The 16,471-nt window shown below is 34.9% G+C and overlaps 2 protein-coding genes across 3 annotated transcripts in view; both read right to left on the minus strand.

Annotated features, from left to right (window-relative positions):
- Positions 1-104: 104 nt before the first annotated feature.
- Yod1 (Yod1 deubiquitinase) lies at positions 105-6,754 on the minus strand. Its single transcript, XM_076115212.1, has 4 exons — positions 6,208-6,754; positions 3,545-3,717; positions 2,925-3,083; positions 105-1,693 (listed from the first exon to the last, which is right to left on the minus strand). Exons 1-4 carry the CDS (start codon positions 6,599-6,601, stop codon positions 1,484-1,486), a joined length of 936 nt encoding a protein of 311 aa, XP_075971327.1. The 5' UTR covers positions 6,602-6,754; the 3' UTR covers positions 105-1,483.
- A 487-nt stretch (positions 6,755-7,241) lies between these two features.
- Positions 7,242-16,471, minus strand: part of tok (tolloid-like protein 1 tolkin) — an 81,264-nt gene continuing 72,034 nt past the window's right edge. Inside the window, exons 10-20 of one of the 2 annotated variants that reach the window (XM_076115214.1) lie at positions 14,064-14,267; positions 13,788-13,900; positions 13,449-13,597; positions 12,661-12,866; positions 11,844-12,016; positions 11,152-11,280; positions 10,512-10,738; positions 10,020-10,134; positions 9,536-9,716; positions 8,957-9,207; positions 7,242-8,693 (exon numbers count right to left, since the gene is read on the minus strand). In XM_076115214.1, the coding sequence (XP_075971329.1) occupies positions 8,454-8,693; positions 8,957-9,207; positions 9,536-9,716; positions 10,020-10,134; positions 10,512-10,738; positions 11,152-11,280; positions 11,844-12,016; positions 12,661-12,866; positions 13,449-13,597; positions 13,788-13,900; positions 14,064-14,267 (1,988 nt within the window). In that variant the 3' untranslated portion in view covers positions 7,242-8,453. Of the gene's footprint in view, positions 8,694-8,956; positions 9,208-9,535; positions 9,717-10,019; positions 10,135-10,511; positions 10,739-11,151; positions 11,281-11,819; positions 12,017-12,660; positions 12,867-13,448; positions 13,598-13,787; positions 13,901-14,063; positions 14,268-16,471 lie in introns of both variants that reach the window. The other variant, XM_076115213.1, reaches the window with a different exon arrangement.

Genomic DNA, 16,471 nt, shown 5'->3' on the forward strand with positions numbered 1-16,471 from the left:
CACACAGCTCCTAGATGTGTATATACACAGGTACACAGGGCGTAAACACAAATAATCAAGAATGAATAAAGTTAGCTATCGGGATATAATACAAAACAACAGGGTGCGTTCATTTACCAAATTTTTATTAATGCCATTTTGAGCCTTATTTTACAATTTACAAGTCACGTCGAGCACACAGTGGCGACTCGCTGTGGTATATATAAGTCTTAACTGTAAATAATAATTCCTGTCCATAACCTGATAGTAAAACACAACATACTTGAAAAGTGGATTGAATAGGTGATACCAAACCTGGTTATAAGAATATTTTTGGATGCATATTGCGTAATCTCAGTTCACAACTAGTATACGTCAAATCGATGGTCACTATTCAGTACATTGCTGGTTTTACATAACGTGTTAATCACTACAATCTAAGGGAGAAAACAATAGCATAGTGGTTTACAAGTAGTTGTCAAATAAGATACGCGATGGACCCCAGTTGTCAGCTGTTTTAATCAGTAAATAGGACTGTAAAATAATATCTTCTTTACTGTTCTTAATAATTCAAAACAACCAATAATTTTTGTCAATAAATTGATACTTAATATGACTTTTACGACCGAATCTGATATAAAAAAATGTTCTAAGACTTGTGACGTCAATAACTGCTCTAAATTCTGACATTGTTATAGTGCTTTATATTTCAAAATATGCTCTCCAATTGATATATCTCTATACATATATGACGTTGTTGTCCTTTGGTGAATTATTACATTGACAGTGCATCAAATATACAAAATATAGTAAATAGTTACCGTTATATATGAACACGTTCAATATTAGACTCGAACGGGCTTGCGTTATGTAAATAAAAATAATTATTTCATAAAAAGAGACCTTCCTCACAAGATACTGATTTGATTTAAAAATAAATTTACAAAGATATGTTCAATCTCTTCGTAAAAATAATAAAATCTATTTCACTACAAATAAATAATAAATCTCTCAATTAGCTAGCTTTTAAGTTTATTTTGTGAAAAAGATCTCTGAAATTGGGAACTACGTATTATAAACTCTAGGAAATTTAAGCTAGTGTTATTGTGTCCACTCAATTGTTATTTGATTGAAGAAAAAGGTAATAAAGGCATGGCATATAAGTGTGAAACACAAAAGTTTATTTAGGCCCAGCGAAGGCGCGGAGTAGATGAGGAGATACTAAATAACAATATGAAATCTAATGGGTATAGGTAATAGGTACTCAAAATACCAAAAATACAGTAATGAAAACTGTGTCACCATTATATTATTAATTGTGCTATAGACATACTAAATCCAGTAAATCATACAAAACAGGCATTTCAAGGCAAATAAAGCAATCTCATTATTGTCTCAAAAGACAATATAAAACTTTAATAAAGTATTATTGTCATAATGTCCTCATAACTAAAGAATGGACACAACCAAGTAATTAGTTTGTCATAAGACAAGTAAATATTCGCTAGACCTCACCAAAGTTCGTATGTTTAGTTTCTTTAGCGTGTTTCTGTGCTTCAACCTGACCGGTCAGAAACTTGTCACACACCATACATTTAAGAGTGAATTTGTTTAAGTCTGTAAACTGTCTTGAGGATTTCGCTTCGTGCGCTAACTGTTCCGCTTCTCTGTATATTTCCATGTCTTCTGCTGCGAATATTGTTTGTATACCACCCTGAAATTAAAGTTGATTAATTGTACTGTGATTTACGGCCGAATTCTACCTGCTACTGAACATAGGCGTCTTTCTGTTTACACCGCATTTCCCAACCCTGTGCTAATCTCATGAAAGCATAAACTAGCATTTCGTAATATCGTCCAGCTAGCGTGCTAGACGTCACCTCGCATTAATTGAAATTAATTGTTAGGTATTTGGTTTTAAAGGTTTAAAGGTGGTTTTAAGGGTTTTAAAGGTATTTATAATATTCCTAATTATTGATATTTATTCATTATTCACGTGGGCAAGATTTGCAAGCATTAGAAGGTTGTCCAATATTTAAAAAAAACTCTCCCACAGGTTGTTTTTCATCTATTTCAAGACAGTACTAAACAAATATACATTTAATAACGCCCAAGCATTACGACCCTGCGTCTCGTCTCCGTCTCCCAAAAGGGCAAAGCGTGGGTTTACACTTAAGCAGCCGCAATACGTAGAACCGTGTTATTTATATTCAGCCCTCATGGGAACAAATGAAATAAAGTAGAAGAAAACTGTGTAGACGCTTTTAAGGTATATTTCAGCAATAATATTATCAATACAGTTTCTGCAGGAAAATAATCTATACTAATATTATAAAGCTGAAGAGTTTGTTTGTTCGTTTGAACGCGCTAATCTCGGAAACTACTGGTCCGATTTGAGAAATTCTTTCAGTGTTAGATAGCCCATTTATCGAGGAAGGCTATAGGCTATATATCATCACGCTACGACCAATAGGAGCAGAGTACCAGTGAAGAATGTTACAAAAACGGGGAAAATTATGATTCTCTTATGTGACGCAAGCGAAGTTGCGCGGGTCAGCTAGTGGTAATTCACTTTAAATGTTTCCTTTTTAAATATACCCCTAAACTCAGTTTACACTTTCGGACTAAGGCTTGCTACACACATATTAGGTTCGACACTAATCGGCCTAGCCGAGCGGCAAAACCGAATGTAGATGAATGTTCGGGAAAAATGCGGGAAACAAGCCAAACAAATGTAATAATTCTTTGAATCGGTTTTGTTGTTGGATATATTTACCGAACCCAATAAGTGTGTAGCTGGCCTGAGACAGATTAGGCTGCAAGTATATTTTACTCAACATGTGCAAGTATGTTATGAGTACCTACGAATGCATTTCAAGTAGTCTGTTGCATGCTAAGTTTATTTAAAACAATGACCTATTAATAAAGTAATTGATAAAACTTACATCAGATTGTTCTAAGTATAACGGGTCGTAGTGCACTCCATCAAACAATAAGAATACTCTCTGCCCATAGTTTTTATCTTCACCAAATCTATTAATAATTGCATTCAATGTGTCCACTACAGCCATCTCAAGTCCATAGAAACGAGATAAAATTGCAACCTGGAATGAAAAATATAGGAATTATTACTTGTATTATTAGACAGGTTACTTTTTTACTGAGGAAAAAATATCACAGATTTATAGTATAGTTATGGTTCTCTATAGTCTCTGCTTTATTATCCATATTTTCTTTCATTTAAATTATGGTTTATCAATTGGGCACTTGCCTCTTAATAATGATATTTAAGGCCATAATTATGTACTTTCCTTTTTGACATTGCATAATATTGAATATTATTAAGCAATGTTTAATATAATTTAAAAAAATATGCAGACTCAATCAGGTAGAAAGAACTTTTTCTCAGCTAGAATCTGCATTTTGTATTCAATTATGAATCACAAAGAACATTATATTATCAATATTAAATGATGATATGCAGTTTGTTTCTGATCCATTAAGGAAAGTATAACTTTAAAGCTATATTTAACAATGCAAATATAATAATTATATTGATCTTTACCTCGATAGCACCACCCCATGAACTAGGCTGTTGGATCCACACACAGTATTCAGCATTAGGTTTTCCGAGCATAGCTTCATTGTAAGTCTCAGTATCACTAGCTACCTCCATAGCTATGATTTGTCTCATAAGTGTGTGCACAGATGTGTCTACACTACCATTTAATACAAATCCTGAAAATTAACAAAAACATTTTTATTCTTTAGGAAACAAATGGCTCAAAAATATGGTTGATGAAATAGGTTAAATGGAACATCTGTATCCTAAGCCTTGAAACATAAGTAAATCTTTCTGCAGAATTTACTAAGAATAATTAATTTCGTAATTGATTTATAACATTTATTTATTAAGAATACATGTTGGCTTCCCAATAAAAACAGTAATATAATTAATGTGTTTATATCTAGCGGGGCCCCCTTAGCTAGAGCGATGAAAGTGATAAGAGCGGTTAGCTCGTTCAATGTACCTACCAAATATAATGAAATGGTCCAATGTACCTCCGTTGTATCCACAGAAATGACCTCTGAAGTTGATGTCCATCCAGCGGGGCCCTTCGTCGTTATCAGGCCGAGATACTTAAAAGTGATGTCAGACGAAACTTGGCCCAATGTACCTTTCTAGTCATGTATTTGTTCTTAAAAGTTTGTGATGATATACCAGAAATTAAGTTTCAAAGTTTTGTCTAGCCAGCAGGGCCCTTTGTTATTTGTATTAACATATGCATAAAATGCAGACCATTCTTATGTCTTCCCAATGTACCTCACAGTTATTCACTATTTACCAAATTTTTCGCGGTTTTTCTACCTAAACAAAAAAATAAACTTTTCATACAAAATAGTCTGTTTGTGCAACACGGGGCAACCACAAAAGTATGGTCAGCAGATTCAAAATTAATTGTTATTTTGTATATCGGTAGCAATGGTATGTAAACAGAAAAATACAATAACTGTAAGTACAGTGGATGTACTGGTGTTCGTAAACTATCATATACATTAAATAATATCATAGCACTTGATGTTAATGGTATCAATAAAATATATTTGTCGGAAATTCCTAACATGTTGTTTTTGAGACAAAAAGACTCCTATAAATTGACATCTGTGATTGAGTATTGTCCTGGTGGTATAGGCCATTACAAAGCTCATTGCTTACGAATAAAAAATGGCAAATGGGAATCTTTCGATGATTTAAATTCAACTGTTAAAGTAAATAATGATAAACGGAAAATCGTAGCGCATTGCTTAATATATGTGAGACAATAGTTCATGTAACATATAATTAATAATATCATTGCAATAATTACAGTACGTTGATTATTATAATATAATTGTTTTGACTATATTTTTTTATTGTTATCTTATTTTCTTTATATCTGATATTACACAATATGGTTCGAAATAATAAAAACGCTATGTTCCTAATATCAAAAAAAGTTTTTTCTGTTTACATACCATTGCTACCGATATACAAAATAACAATTAATTTTGAATCTGCTGACCATACTTTTGTGGTTGCCCCGTGTTGCACAAACAGACTATTTTGTATGAAAAGTTTATTTTTTTGTTTAGGTAGAAAAACCGCGAAAAATTTGGTAAATAGTGAATAACTGTGAGGTACATTGGGAAGACATAAGAATGGTCTGCATTTTATGCATATGTTAATACAAATAACAAAGGGCCCTGCTGGCTAGACAAAACTTTGAAACTTAATTTCTGGTATATCATCACAAACTTTTAAGAACAAATACATGACTAGAAAGGTACATTGGGCCAAGTTTCGTCTGACATCACTTTTAAGTATCTCGGCCTGATAACGACGAAGGGCCCCGCTGGATGGACATCAACTTCAGAGGTCATTTCTGTGGATACAACGGAGGTACATTGGACCATTTCATTATATTTGGTAGGTACATTGAACGAGCTAACCGCTCTTATCACTTTCATCGCTCTAGCTAAGGGGGCCCCGCTAGATATAAACACATATATAATTATGTTAGAAAAGACTACTTAAATAATCAGTCAATCTTAGGTGACCTGATAGGTGTAAAAAATTCTCAAAAATTTGAATTACTGTAAAACCACCTAGATTGATTTCTTTTCTTTATTAATATATTCTTCAACTGAGATGTCCAGTACACAAGATTGTACAAATATATGAAACTGTAGGCCTCATACAGGTTTGTTGCATAACACATAACAAGTGTGAGAATATAAACTGGTTTAAATTGAATGTTATGAATGAAAGTATACTTTTAAAGTGGTTATAACAAACACGCTTGAACCATATATTCAAAAACATCACATATATTAATAGGAATTGAGAGTTGTATAGAGTAAAAGGCTAAAAAAGAGTCATTAAATATTCAGTAATAAAACTACAGATTACTGAACATAATCTCTCTTTACACCTGCTTTTATCTTCCATGTCTATTAAATACCAGTCTTTTACGATGCATTGTTTCACTAGCTAGTTATAAATAGTGATATTAAGACTGAAACATAGGACAACAACAGGTCAATGATCTATAATTAGCAGGCATGCAATATTTGACCTTTGAGTGTCATAATAATATGTTATGTAGACAATGATAACAAGGCATTGTCCCAACCTACAATTACACCCACATACATCAAACAAAGACATGAAACAGCAGAGAAACTCACCTATACTAGTGAATAAACAGGAATTATCAGAGGGTACAACCTTCTTCATAAGAATACCAGGTCTGCAAGGTCCTATAGTCTCGTGAGACGCAATACCATTCTCTACGGGCTTCGGTTTAGGCTCCGGGGGAATATTAGCACCAGAAGGAACTGCCTTCTCTTCAACTATTAGAGTTTCACCCGTTTTCAAACCAATGTCACTGATTTTTTTATTGTCATTACTTATGTCTAATGGCTTCGGTGGATACCCACATAACACACAAACTCGCTCAATGCTAACGTCCGATATACTCGACAAAAACATCTTCAATTCACCCACGGTGCTATCAGAGGTCAAATCTTTTAGTATTTGCTGACCATTTTTGCTTTTAACTTTAAACGCTAACGCCGACATTTTACTAAAATATACGCTTCGTGAGAAATCTAATACGTGTTCAGTTCAACTTTGTCGTAATTAGGTCAAAAAGACGCCACAAAAGATGAAATAAATAAATTACTATTTGACTTTTTCTTTTTGAAATGACAAAACAATATGTTGACGTTTGTTTCGGTGTTGCCATTGGAAACTTAAGTCATTTTACAGATAAAAAATAACGGTAAGTTACGAAAACCGTAAATGATTAAAATTTAACGGTATTCATGGTTGTTAAAATTTAACAGGTAACAGTACTAAAATTAATATGATAATAATTATTTGAATGAAGTTGAAGTGTACATAACGTGCATTTTTATAGAAACTATATTATAAGCTATGATCATATTGCCTTCGGCAAGAAACAAAACTTTCTGTACAGAGTTGTGGAATATGTTTGCAGCCGATTATGTGTCGAGTCTCAAATTTTGAGTCGAGGCCTCTTTTTTGCAATAGTTTGATTAGTGTGTGCATCGTGGTCGTATACCATATTATACCATCGTAGGTAGGTAGTCATATTAGACCATCTTAATCAGTTATTGAATGCTGCCCACTAGGGCGCCGGCTAACTAAATATTTATGTAAATTGTTGTCGGTGGATGGAAAAAACAAACAAGAATAATAATTTTCTTTGCATTTTAATAAAAATAACATTCCTACGTATAAATATTCATAATTAAGTTACAAAACGCTAGCCTAATTACACTATGGCATTATCAGTGACTAAGTATCCCATATTGGCACAATAATAACTTGTATAACATTGTAAACAACTTTAATGATGTACAATTATTAACTTTAACAAAAGTGTTTATTTGGAAATAAAACTTGCGACTACATTTTGATCATACAACAGTATTACTTAAGTACAATTACGTATAATTATGTAAAATGAGGATCTAAGGGTAACAAAACTGGCAATAAAAAATAATACCCTTATTTGTGGGTACTTTATCAACTAAGAAATAGCTTAAACTTTTACTCGATTTAATATTTGGTGTACTTTGGTATTGATACGAGTATTGATTCTGACTTCTCATAACAGACAATGAGTACGTTATTCAGTAAAATGCTTACACTACCTAGTATTCAATATACAGTAAATGTATTCAAATATTGATATGAATTGAACACCTATTATTAGCTAACTCTTTACATCTTAAATTAACCCTTAAATTACATATTGTCTCAAATTCTATTACTAATAAATTTAATAATTATTTCATATAAATGCATGTATAATGGCAAAAATGAATCTATGTGCGTCTTCCTACAATTTTTTTCACTGTAATGTAATTGAAGGCAATACACAAATAAGTGAATGAAATAATAACTTAAATTCTATTTATGTATTTTTGGACTACTGAGAGATATTAACAATCTTTGGTAAATTGCTATTGTAATAACATTTATTATTTTGTAAACATTATGCGTTTCATACTCCCACGCGAGTATTGTAATGGTAACCACTATTTTAAGTAATAGACCTAAATTAGACTAGGAATATTAATTTATTTACATTTTTGTTCAGTCGTAAAAAATAATATTTAAACAGCTTTTTCGAGCAAATCTTAAGAGCATTTGACCGCGCTTTTCTACACATTTAAGTAAACAGTCAAATTAAACTATTAAAAGATGAAACTGAATTTGTTTGCTTAAAAGACTGAAAGAAATATTTTTGTCATTTAATATTTTCTTGGCGGTAATATTGACAGCTTCTAATGCTGCCAATTGAAAAACATAAACCGTTAGTTTCCGAAAAACCGTTATTCTATTACATTCGGCTGTTGCGGTGCGGTCTGCGATGTCTCGGGTGTCGGGGTAGCGGCCAGCGTCACGTAGGACGGCGGACGAACCTCGGTATGGGCGCTCGGAGTCCCCTCCTACCTACTACAAGAGGTGGCATTCTTTCATCTTCCTCTTCGTCATATTCGCCTCCTTCCATACTATCTTCTTCACTCCAAACCGGTTTGATCATCTGATATGATGCTGAGAATCCTTTGAAGACTAGAGAGTCGTCAGTTCTGAATCTTATAAGTAAAGCTTCGCTCGTCGATACGATTTCTGGCGGCATCTGGGAAAAAAGTCAACAATATTTATCGTTTTACAATATGAGATTATAAAAAAAATATTCTGTTACCTGAGAGTATGAACCAGTTATTTAAGGTTTTATTGAAGACAAGGCTTATTTAACAACTATCTGGACTAGCATCAAACCAACTCCAGCAACAAATTGAACAGAAGGGCTTCAAATCCACTCTTGTCCCAAACATTGCTTAGCTAGCCGATTTAGGAAGAGTCTAATTTAAAAAAAAAAAAACAGCATAGACTTGTTACCTTAGTCCCACAAAACGTTCCATAATTCCCTCCACTGCCATCAAGTCCACCGAACACTTGGACATAGTCATATCTGCAGTTAGCCTCAGGTTCCAACTCGAAGGTGAGGAAGGTGAGCTTCACGAAGTGGTTCCTAGGAGCTTCGATGTTCCAGTCGCAGTTGGCGCGAGACTCGTACGCGTTGTCGCCGTAACGAGCGTGAGAGTATAAGTGTTGGACGGCGTCGGTTGCTGCGAGGTACCCACCGCAAGCTGGGGAAAAAGGGTAATCTCTTATAATTATTTCCAATCAAAATCACTTTGACAGCATTTCAATTTCTGTTGCCTTATGCAGATGCGCTACAAAACTGAAAAAACATTACTATATTAAAAACGTAATTTAGTCCACCCGATCTACAAAAAAGCCCAATTTTATGAGTTTAAAAACTTTAAAGAATCATAAATGGTGAGTCCTATTTTAACGAACAAGTAACGAACGAGACTCGGCAGCAGTCCAGTCCAGAAGTTTATGTCGTTTGAATAACCGTCTTCCTAACGTCCGGAATAGATTATAGATATGTATTTCTGTACTTAAACTCACCAGTAGAATGATTAGCAAGGAACCCGTTCCTCTGCACGGAGCCATCAGACTTGAACACGACGTACATCTGGTTCTGCGACGCTACTATCGGATGCGGCAGTCTGTTGCCACAGAATAGACCTAACGTCTTCTCGTCGGCTGACGCCCCGTCGTATATTGTGACGTAATCGTATGCACATTCCTGGGAATATAAACAGAATAGTGTACAGAATTTTTACATTTTGTCGCCGTTTTTAGCTTTAGCTGTGCGTCTACTGCGCCGGAATCGAAGCGTACGGACCGTAAAGCTTGCTTTGTATTAGTTTTTATAGTAGGTATTGCGTCTACTGGATCGGCATTTTATCGCCACAGGAACTAAAGAAAACCAACAAATAGTAGTGGACGCGTTATAGCTAAGTACAAATTTTCTTTGGTATTTCAATGTAGATTGGAATTGAATATACTTATTTAATTTGATTTAACTAGAAGATTTGGGTTTACTTACGGGATGCGGTTCCAGTTCAAACTTTTGGAAGATCAGTTTTATTCTGTGTCCGGGAGTCGTTGAGAATTGCCAAACGCAGTCTTTTCGTGGTGGGTAGGCGGATGGATAATTGGGACTGCAAACAAAATAAACAAATCAGAATGTCATGCTCATATCGGCAATTTATCGAACAAGAAAATCGACTCGAAGCAATTACTACGATCATTCATATTAAGATCGAAGACTTTTTTGGAGTCATTAGGTACATAATTTTAAGTAGGAACAAATTTCCTCTGCTTAACTTATAGGGCTGGCATATTAACTACATAGATAACTCTAAAACAAAAATCTTTTCTAACGTTATTAACTCTCTCATGTCTCATAATATTTTTTAGATCATACATATTACTCTAGTTTTCTTGACATTTCGGCTTAGCTCATCAATACTAATGTAACCTACGTCTATACATCAAGCAAGTCAAGATACACATAAAGGTTATAAGTACAACATACCTGAATATAGTGCCATGTGGTTGAGTAACATCATGCTTGCACCCCCCCTCCTTACAGTCGTGGTTGTTGGGGTGCAGAGTGAACCCGCTGTAACAAGCGCACTCGTAACCTCCGAGCGTGTTGCGACACTCGTGCTGACAGCCGCCGTTGTTCTCGGCACATTCGTCCACGTCTATGTAGTAGGCGGCTGCAAAGCCTGACCGGTGGACTGAACCGTCTGATGTGAACTGAGGAAGATAATGGAATACTCGTTATTAGTCACATAGGTACTTAGTATAATGCCTGCTATATCCGAAAGTGTATGATTTTTTATTTTAAATTATTTTTTTAATTTTATTGTAGGCTCTACAGACTAAAATTAAACAATATTTAAGTTATCAGTTAGCCAATTACAAGCCCCCTAATTTGGAAATACACTCGAAAATAAAAGACAATTCGTGCTTTTTCTACCGACTACTGTTTTGTAGCTTCACTTATCGCTTTCAGATCCGAATGGAGATGGAAAGGGGCGTGAACTGTACACGAAAATTAATACCTTTATGGATCATATAGGTCATAATAATATAACAGACCAGGGACATACATGTCGGTGTTTCAAAACTAAAAAAAAACTAAAATATAAAAGGCCAGTTAAATTTACCTGTACTCTCAACACGGATCCATCAGAAGTAACAGGGGGTGGTAGTGCCGATCCACAGAACACTCCATGTCGCCTCAGAACATCAGCTCCTAACTTGGAGTGAACCGTCACACTGTCATACTCGCATTCCTGAAATAATGAACTATCGTTGTAGACAATTTTTAAAAAGAATCGTTCTCGAAGTGCCGTAGAAGCAGGCTACGAGAATTTGAGCAAGATTTTAAAGTGAAAGGTTTTTGCTGTAAAGTTAACAACCAAATATTGAGTTGTTCATTATTTTTACATTAAGTATCAAAGTTTAGATTATAGTTCCTGAAAAGTAAGTTTTTTTCTCTTCTGTTCTTATATCTCGGCGCAAGTTTCTGTTGTAGGTATACTCACGTACAATACTTTAAAACAATTACTACTTTAAAATCTGATTACCGATACACCCACAGACATAACTTAATGCAGTTACACCTGTAACAATTTTGTTGTAGGAAGATGACTTTATTAATACCTAAAAAAATTGTAGCACACATTGCTGATTCCTTTAATATTTTTTTAGTCTTTTTTTTACGCGGTGCAATAATTTCAGTAAAAACCAACTTTGATGAATTTTTTTATCACATAAACATGAGTTGTAGCCCGCTTCTACCGCATTTACCTGAAATAAAATATCAACGTACTGGTATAACGAAGTGCTTGGCTACCTGTTGGTACATGTTGTTGCCTTCAAGGTCGAAGTGGGTGAAGTTGAGCGTGATCCTGTGTTGTGGGGGCGCTACGATCTCCCACAGACAATTCTTCGATGGAGGGTATAAGTCCGGGAATGATGGAGATGTGATAGTCCCGTTTGGAGCGTATAATGAACCGCCGCAAGCATCTGTAAAATGAAGTTTCAAATTAAAGTTGTTCCGTAATACACAAACAATTTTTTCCAGAGTTAAAAAATAAAGTTTTGGAGGAAATAGACAATAAATTTAAGGCTCACCCTTTGGCAGTAATTAAAAAAACTACAAAATAGTAGTTAAATAGTGCAACAAGTAGGTGTAATATTTTATGCTACGTAAATTTCAATATATTTTTTTTATTTAACACTAGCCGTAAAAAACAAAGTAAATACGTGATGAGGAAAGTAATTTGCAGGTTAATCGCTAATGCTTTGGTATAATGAGTAACGGCATCCTTCCGCGAATTTTCGCTGATTAATCAATTTGGGAAGATTTAAACATTTCAATTTATTTTAGCAAAATATTTTACACGTGCCGGGAAAATTACGGAGTTGGCCCGTGTATTGGTTCAAGTGGTCAGCACGCTGCTGCCACTGCTCTTAGTCTTGGGTTCGAAAAATATTTGTATCAAATTAATCCATGTTTTTCCCTAAACGCTGGTAGTTAGGGAGGTCATCATACTACCAGAAGCAGAGTCAAGAAACCAAAATAGTTTTTACTCAAATTGAACTGTGTTTTTTATTAGCTACGTCTGTACGGGCGTCATCTTGTATAAAAAATATAGTTTTTAACTTACTTTCACACTTCTTCCCATCTGAATGTAGTTCGTATCCAATATCACAAGCACACTCGTATCCGCCGAGAGTGTTGACGCAGGAGTGACTGCAGCCGTGTTCTATGGAGGCACACTCATCGAACTCTTTCATGAACGTCGCCGAGAAACCTGCCTTCTGCACTGTGCTGTCTGATTCGAAGATTACTAGCAGTTTGTTTGAGGTAGACCTAGACGAAAATGTTTTCAATTATTGTTTGGAACATTGATTTGCTTCACACTTTAAACGCTTTAAAATAGAACATGAACTTAGGCAGGCGCCCATAGCCAGTTGCGCTCACCGATCGGTAAACGATCTGTGGGTTAAGCAAACCTTGGCGCGGTCATTCCATAGATGGTCATTCCATATTTGAACTGGGCGTCTCCGTGCTTCGGAGGGCACGTAAAAAGTCGGTCCCGGTTGTTGTCTGTTAAGATAACAGTCGTTAAGCCACGTCAAAGGCCTTCTGGCGGCTTGAGCAACTTTGACACCAGGTTGACCACTAACCATACGATAAGAAGAAGAAGAACATGAAAAGTTATTGTTAACACCCTATTTTAACGAATATTTTGCTTTGATATCTATAAGTCTATAGGAGATAATATACGCATAAAAAAAAAAAATTCTTGAAGAAACACTTATGCTGTAACTACAAGATGACTGACATTATTATTGACTGATGTAAACCGTTTGTTAATATTTAACTGTTTTTTTTTACGAAACCGAATTCAGAAAACAATCAATGATATACGTCAAAATATTTGGTACTAACCTGATGTCAGGAGGTATCTTATGACCACAGAACATGCCAATGAGAGGACTGTCCATGGAGTCACCGTCTCGAACCTTCACTTTGTCGTAAGAACAAGTATCATGGTTTTCCACTTCGAATGAGTGGAATCTTAAAGCTACTTGGTAGTCCTGGAAAGACAAATAAAACGTTGTTGGAAAGGTGACAAAGAAAAAAAAAAAGATTTTGCTAAAAAATTTTATTCAAGCTACCAGCAGCTGCTGAATGTTGAAGACTTTTAATCATATCAAACTAATATAACTTCACGTCTTATAATAAAGTAAAAAATAAATAAAAAAAAAGATTTTTCAATCATCCTACCTGAGGGACTGACAGCCTCCAAACGCACAATTTGTTAGGTTGGTAATCATCAGGGTAATTTGGTGACTCAAGATGACCGGAACTATCGACTTCTATATCTCCACCGCAAACCGCTAAAAGGAATATTAAAATATTAAACGATAAGCTTAATTATAACATAAGAGTAGAAAACGACAACTAAGACAAACAAGGATAAATACATACATTACATACATAAAAACTTCCATAGGGGTAGGCAGAGACCAGAGAAAAAGATAAAGTAGATTGTTAACTTACCTTCATAAAACGCCTTGAATCCTCTATGAGGTTTAGGTTTAAGACCAGGCTGGTATATCACCGTAAGTCTGGAGCCAGTAGACCTCATCATGGGACCCTTCCCCGAGCCGCAGATCCTGCCCAGGACTGGTGCATCAGGCATGTATCCGTCCCTCACTTCCACCCATTCAGAACGACATTCTTCTGATTTGTGGATGTCGATTTCTGCAACAAGCCAACCAAATGACTTTATAAATAATATTGACGCCAAATTTGTTGCTGAGCGCAAAACTCGGGAACGCCTCCAACAATTTTTTATTGTCATGTTTTTTTAAAAACAACAAAGTTTATGATTTCATTTTTCGTAGTTCTCTCGTAAACATTTTAGTATTTTAAAAGTTAGATACCATTATAACAACAAGGTTTAACTGTTTAATAGTATTGACAGAGTGAAGTGATCCTGAGAATGCTATGTGGCATCTAACGAAGCACTTCAAAGACATTTCATTATAAAGTTTGACGTATAGATTTATGCAAACGTAGAAAGCTGAATTTATGAATAACTTCCTGATTTAAAATCCATGTAACTGTAACTGTTTGTTTCAGAGCTTGTTTCAACAATTAAGTGATAGCTATAGGATAACTGAAACTGTGTAACCGGTAGATTAAGTGACAACAAATGTATGAAAAAAATTATAATATTCCACCCTTTATACCATTCGCTGCTTATTCTAAAGCTTGTCAAACCAGCCATTACACTTTAAAGCTGTATTTCAAGTGCGTGTAAGGAAAACAGCTTGCTTGCAGAGCGTTACTGTTAGTGACTGGTACTTTGCAAATTGCATGCAAGCAAGTTTACGCCTTGCCTCAGAATAAGTACAAACTGTGCAGACAAAGCCTGGTATGACAGCGGCTGTGAATTTACATGCAATTGTCGTTAGATATTCACTATGTTACACTAACAATAATAAATATAGAGGTAGGACAGACTGTACTGCATATTTATATAAAATAATGTTACGGAAATGTGCCAATCACATAAATATATTTATGTTGTTTATCTAAACGAATATAATCAGGGATTACCGATGCCAATGTATTGTATGCCAATCTACCGTTTATAATTCAAATAATTTCCATTAAACAGGATATTCAGCATAAAATTTGCAAACCGAAGCGTGATTGTGAATATTCTAATTATCAAAACAATACTCGCTAAATTCGATTCTCTGATTCAATTAAAACTGTATTCGGAACCAATTTATTTCTATGTATATTCACAAGCCCGTAAATTAATACCTAAGCTGTACAACCGCAATCGTAAACTGAGCTTGTAGTGACCAGTGGAAATTTACGATCACCTATCCTTCGATGGCCAGCTTACTTTGGCCTCTCGGTCGTGGGAGCTTATTGAAAGAATCTGAAGGGAGTTCAAAGGTCTTGTTACGTTGGAAAGTTTCCGCTGAACAGGGTTCCAGAACTGGCCACTAAACGTTGCGAATTGAAGTGGAAACTTATTGCTTTCGATGGCTTTATTCTGAATTTCGCTGTTCGTGTTTCAAGTTGTTGCGAGGACTCGCGTTGATACTTTCAAGGGAGCTCTGATGTAGATTCAAATGTACTTTTATTCGTTAGGAAACTGTAAGAAGGATCATATAAATCAAGACTTCAAACTTTGTGTTTCAACGAGTTTCCTTTTGCTCTCGTTACTGCGACGCTCGTCCTTTAAGTTTGTTATGGAGTGTATCACTGATATCAAAGTGACTGCTGTATTTATGTGAAATGTATTTAAATTGAGGGGTTCATTCTAAAGCACCAATGCAATGAAGAAGCTCAGTTTGTTTGAGTTGGTCTAACCTTTGGGTAGAAAACCTTTTGAAAGCATTTTAAATTCCTAAAATAATTTATTTTTATATTTATTTTGAGTTAGACTCTCATACTTAAGATCAGAAGAAAAGAGAAGAGAGCCTTTTACCCTGCAGTGAACAAAAGGGGCTGATATTAAATATTTTAATATAAAAAATAGTAATCATTTATTCGTGCAATATAGAAAATACTATAAATAATATGTAATTAGGGCAATAACGGCATTCCCAAAAATCTTTTTGAGTAAATTGATTTCCTTACAGCAATTTCAAAACATAATCCTATTTTCACCAATATTTCGTTAACAACTTCAAAGTTATTCATAATAGGTGCGTTTCCTTTATATTTAAATAGAATGGTTTCATGCAGCTTAAAATGTTGCTTGTACTCGTATATTGGCATAGCTTTGATGTTTCAATGTTTGACGATTACGCGTATATTAAACTTGCAGGGTGTTTGTACGCCATGTAATCGTAACAGACGGAGGTAATTGCTATTTTATGGATACTTTGGGTTTCTGGTGGGCCATTATGTGGTTTTGTATGACAATGTAGATCTTGTTT

This window comes from Anticarsia gemmatalis, chromosome 6 (genome assembly GCF_050436995.1).
Source record: "Anticarsia gemmatalis isolate Benzon Research Colony breed Stoneville strain chromosome 6, ilAntGemm2 primary, whole genome shotgun sequence".
Lineage (NCBI taxonomy): Eukaryota > Metazoa > Arthropoda > Insecta > Lepidoptera > Erebidae > Anticarsia > Anticarsia gemmatalis.